The 3,527-nt window shown below is 41.7% G+C and overlaps 1 protein-coding gene across 1 annotated transcript; it reads left to right on the top strand.

The window, feature by feature from the left end:
- Positions 1–1,919: 1,919 nt before the first annotated feature.
- On the top strand, positions 1,920–2,650 carry LOC306772653 (nanos homolog 1-like; the record flags this gene model as incomplete). Its single annotated transcript, XM_079262236.1, has 1 exon — positions 1,920–2,650. One exon carries the CDS (start codon positions 1,920–1,922, stop codon positions 2,589–2,591), a length of 672 nt encoding a protein of 223 aa, XP_079118362.1. The 3' UTR covers positions 2,592–2,650.
- Between the last annotated feature and the right edge of the window lie 877 nt (positions 2,651–3,527).

The raw sequence follows: 3,527 nt of genomic DNA, 5'->3' as shown, positions 1-3,527 counted from the left end.
TTTCTTGAGGATTTTTCGTTGATTTATAAGATAATTTGATCCATTTTCTGACATTAAATGTTATAAAAGTTGTCAACAAAACAGAATCTGAGTCAAAGGATAAAAAGATTCACTAAAAATATATATTTGGTAGACAGATATTGAATTATTTCTTCAGTGGACAACCCCCCACCACCACCACCACCACTGATCCAAGTTCCCATTTTAAGACATAAAATGTAAAAATGACTTCTGTCTCAACTTGGACTGTTCTTAATATTTCACTTGAGGGTGGCACAGAAATAGTAACATAGTCATTGTCCTGGCAGTCAGGTCATTATCAAGCCCTTTTTTAGGAGCCTGTCTGACTGGGTATTGACTGACTAACACACACACACACACACACACACACACACACACAGATGCGGCACACTCCGTTTTCATGCATATTAATGAATTTAAACGGCCTGCTGTAGAGAAGAGACAATGGAAAAGGAGAACAAAGCCATCAGGGAAAACAGAACAGGTGCAGCTTCATGTGGAACAACTGCTTCATCAGTGCAGGAAGAAATCTGTTAAAATCTTCAAACACAGGATACAGGACAGTTTTTGTTTACATTTTTGTACCAAATGCTCATTATGGTTGTAATGTTCAGAGTGTTGTGACCTATAGACCCCTTGTCAATCAAACGGCAAGCTCTCTTTGTGTTTTCTGTTAGCATTGAGCGACGGTACATTGTGCTCTCTAATCTCTTCAGAGATAGTCCCACTCATTCTGACAAAGCTTTATATGTTTATTCAAAGTTATATGAGGTGATATAAAGTACAGCTTTGGCTTACATGTGCATAATCTGGTTCTTTTATTTCTGGCACGGAGGATGGGGCTCTATGTTAAGCTATAAAGAAGCACCTCTGAACTCTGGCAGATTTTCTCAGTGACACATCCCCACACAGCAGATCATCCATCTTGTTTCCCATACTTCTTCCTCTTGCCTTTCAATTTATCTGCTTAATGTCATTTTGCATAGCTGAATCATGTTCAAAACAGCCAGTGTGTTGATATCCAGTTGCTGGCATGTGACATGGTGTGTAAAGTCATACTTGGATGTAGTGTGACGCTTGAAGACACAAAGTTGTGAAATGTTTCTCAACTTTAGGATGCTACAGCAGCTCTGTGCCATCAATAAGTCACTAGTGTTACTATAAGTCTTCATAATTTCAGGTACTTATGTACCTGAAATGTACTTTAACTTTGTGATTTTGTGACTTTCCCCCAAAACAAAACACATTCTGCTTGTGATCCAAACAATGTCTCTATCAGATGTTCAACCATTGTTGTATTGTTTTATATGCATTAGATTGAAAGATTTTTTTTAAATTAGATTAATGCAATGCATAGAAATATAGGCAGACTGTATCAAATAATGTTGGATTGAACAGAAAGAAAATGAAAAATCTAACTCTATTTTTCTCAATTCTCCCATAAAAAATAGTTGATATGTAAAAGCAGCTTTTTAAAGAGAACAAATTGGGTCATCAGAGTCAGAATCTGGTCCAAAAAACAAACAATGATCCAACAAACTCTGACCAAGAAAATATAAATGAGAAAAAATACAAAAACCTTTCTCAGCCAGGAGGATAGATCAATTTAGTTACAAGAGATTAGTTTCCAGTGGACCCTCTAATGAAAGGGGGTGGGGTTTTTTCCCCCCTGCTCCACATGGTGGACCCTCCTTTGGGGCCAGAGAGAAAGTCAACATGAACCAAACCACGCCTCCCGGTTTTATTCTGGGGAACTTCATGTTGAAGGTGCAGTTCACAAGACTGAGGAGAGAGCACACAGAAAAAAAAACCTTCCACAGGTTCCCCATGCTGACAAACACACCATCCAAAACGTCTCTTCACGTGTGTGGACATTAAACTTTGGCAGCTGTGACAGGATGGATTTCTTGGACCGCGGCTACCTGGACACGCGGTCTCCTTATGATTACACCTTTAATTTCTGGAATGACTACCTCGGTCTGTCGACACTTGTCGCCAAAACTAAGATCAACAGTCCTTCCTGCAACCCCAACTCCATAACGGAGTCTCTGAAAGCCACTCTGGGTTTGGAGGACGACTCCCCGGTTTGCTCCTGCGTAATTGCGCACGGCAAAGACGGCGACGGGCACCTGGACTGCTGCTGCGCGGCCGCTGGCTCCGCGCAGATCTCCATCTACGATCTCAAAGAGCGCATCTCTCTTCTCAGGCCTTACGAGCACCTCGCTGGTGATTCTCAGCTGGTGGACAGAGACGCGCCGTCGTACGGGGGCAGCTTCTCCGGCCTCGACCTGCTCTCCATGAGGCGCAAGCAGACTCAGAGAGGCAAGCCGGAGCCGAAGGTGTGCGTCTTCTGTCGGAATAACGGCGCGCCGGAGGAAGTTTACGGCACCCACATCCTGAAGACAGCGGATGGCAGAGTGGTATGCCCCATCCTGCGGGCTTACACCTGCCCCCTATGCAGTGCCAACGGGGACAACGCGCACACCATCAAGTACTGCCCGCTTTCTAAAGACCAGAGCCACAGAGTAAAGGGTGGCCGAGCCATTGGCAAAAGGCTGAAAATCTTCTAAAGGACATAAACGAAGCTTGAGCTGCACTGTCTTAAAATTCCTAGTGTGTATGGCTGTCATTTTGCCCCCATTTCATGCACAAGGCAAGTCTGGAGAGAAGAAAATGTTTTTATTGATTTCTTTTTTTTATGCGTAACTGCTTCGTTTGTAATGATTTTGGTCGATATTGTAACTATGAGCACATAGTTTACACTTGCATTGTGCGCAATACTTAAGCCCCCCTCCTCCTCCTGCCCCCAGCACTCTATAAAGACTTGGTAATGAAAAAGGAACCAAAGTACTGTACAGATCGACCTGTGAATGACCGCCTTCATGCTGTAATCGTTGCAGTGCCAGTCCAGAAGGCTCCTGTGCATGTCACTTCATACTGCTCTGGAGTTCATACGTGAATATGCAGCAATCTTTCTATAAGGTGAATGTTTAAGTCCCTTTTGTTTAGTCCACTGGGTCTATGGATGTACGATGTCAGACAGGCCACGCAAGATGCAAACACTTCCTTAGATCCAGCACATATTTTCCTGAGATCAATGTTTTCTACCAAAGGAATACGCTTATTTTGTATCGAAACTTAAACCTTAAAGGAGAAATTTCTGTATTGTTTATATGTTGGATGTCTTATATTATTCTACGTGTGCTTTTATGTGGTTAGCATTTTACAAATTGCAGCTGAATGTATAACAGTGGGAGGTGGATCAGTTTGTTGACGTGCTCTTCCAGTCGCTCTGAACTTCTTTGTTTAAAAAAAAAAAAAAAAAAGAAAAAGAAAAAATCTTTTTCATGTGGAAATGCACCCGCGATTCTTTGTAAATGTAAAAACAAATTTAGAAATGAAAAGCCTGACATTCCAAAGTCTTTAAACTGTCAATAGAAATGTTTTATGTACTTATTTTTACCTTATGTACAACTGGGAAATATATTTACTGTAAATGATGTCTG

Source organism: Telmatherina bonti, assembly GCF_933228915.1.
Source record: "Telmatherina bonti genome assembly, chromosome: 22".
Classification (NCBI taxonomy): Eukaryota; Metazoa; Chordata; class Actinopteri; order Atheriniformes; family Telmatherinidae; genus Telmatherina; species Telmatherina bonti.
Note: the sequence above shows the minus strand (reverse complement) of the source record. Positions and strands in the feature narration are given on the sequence as shown.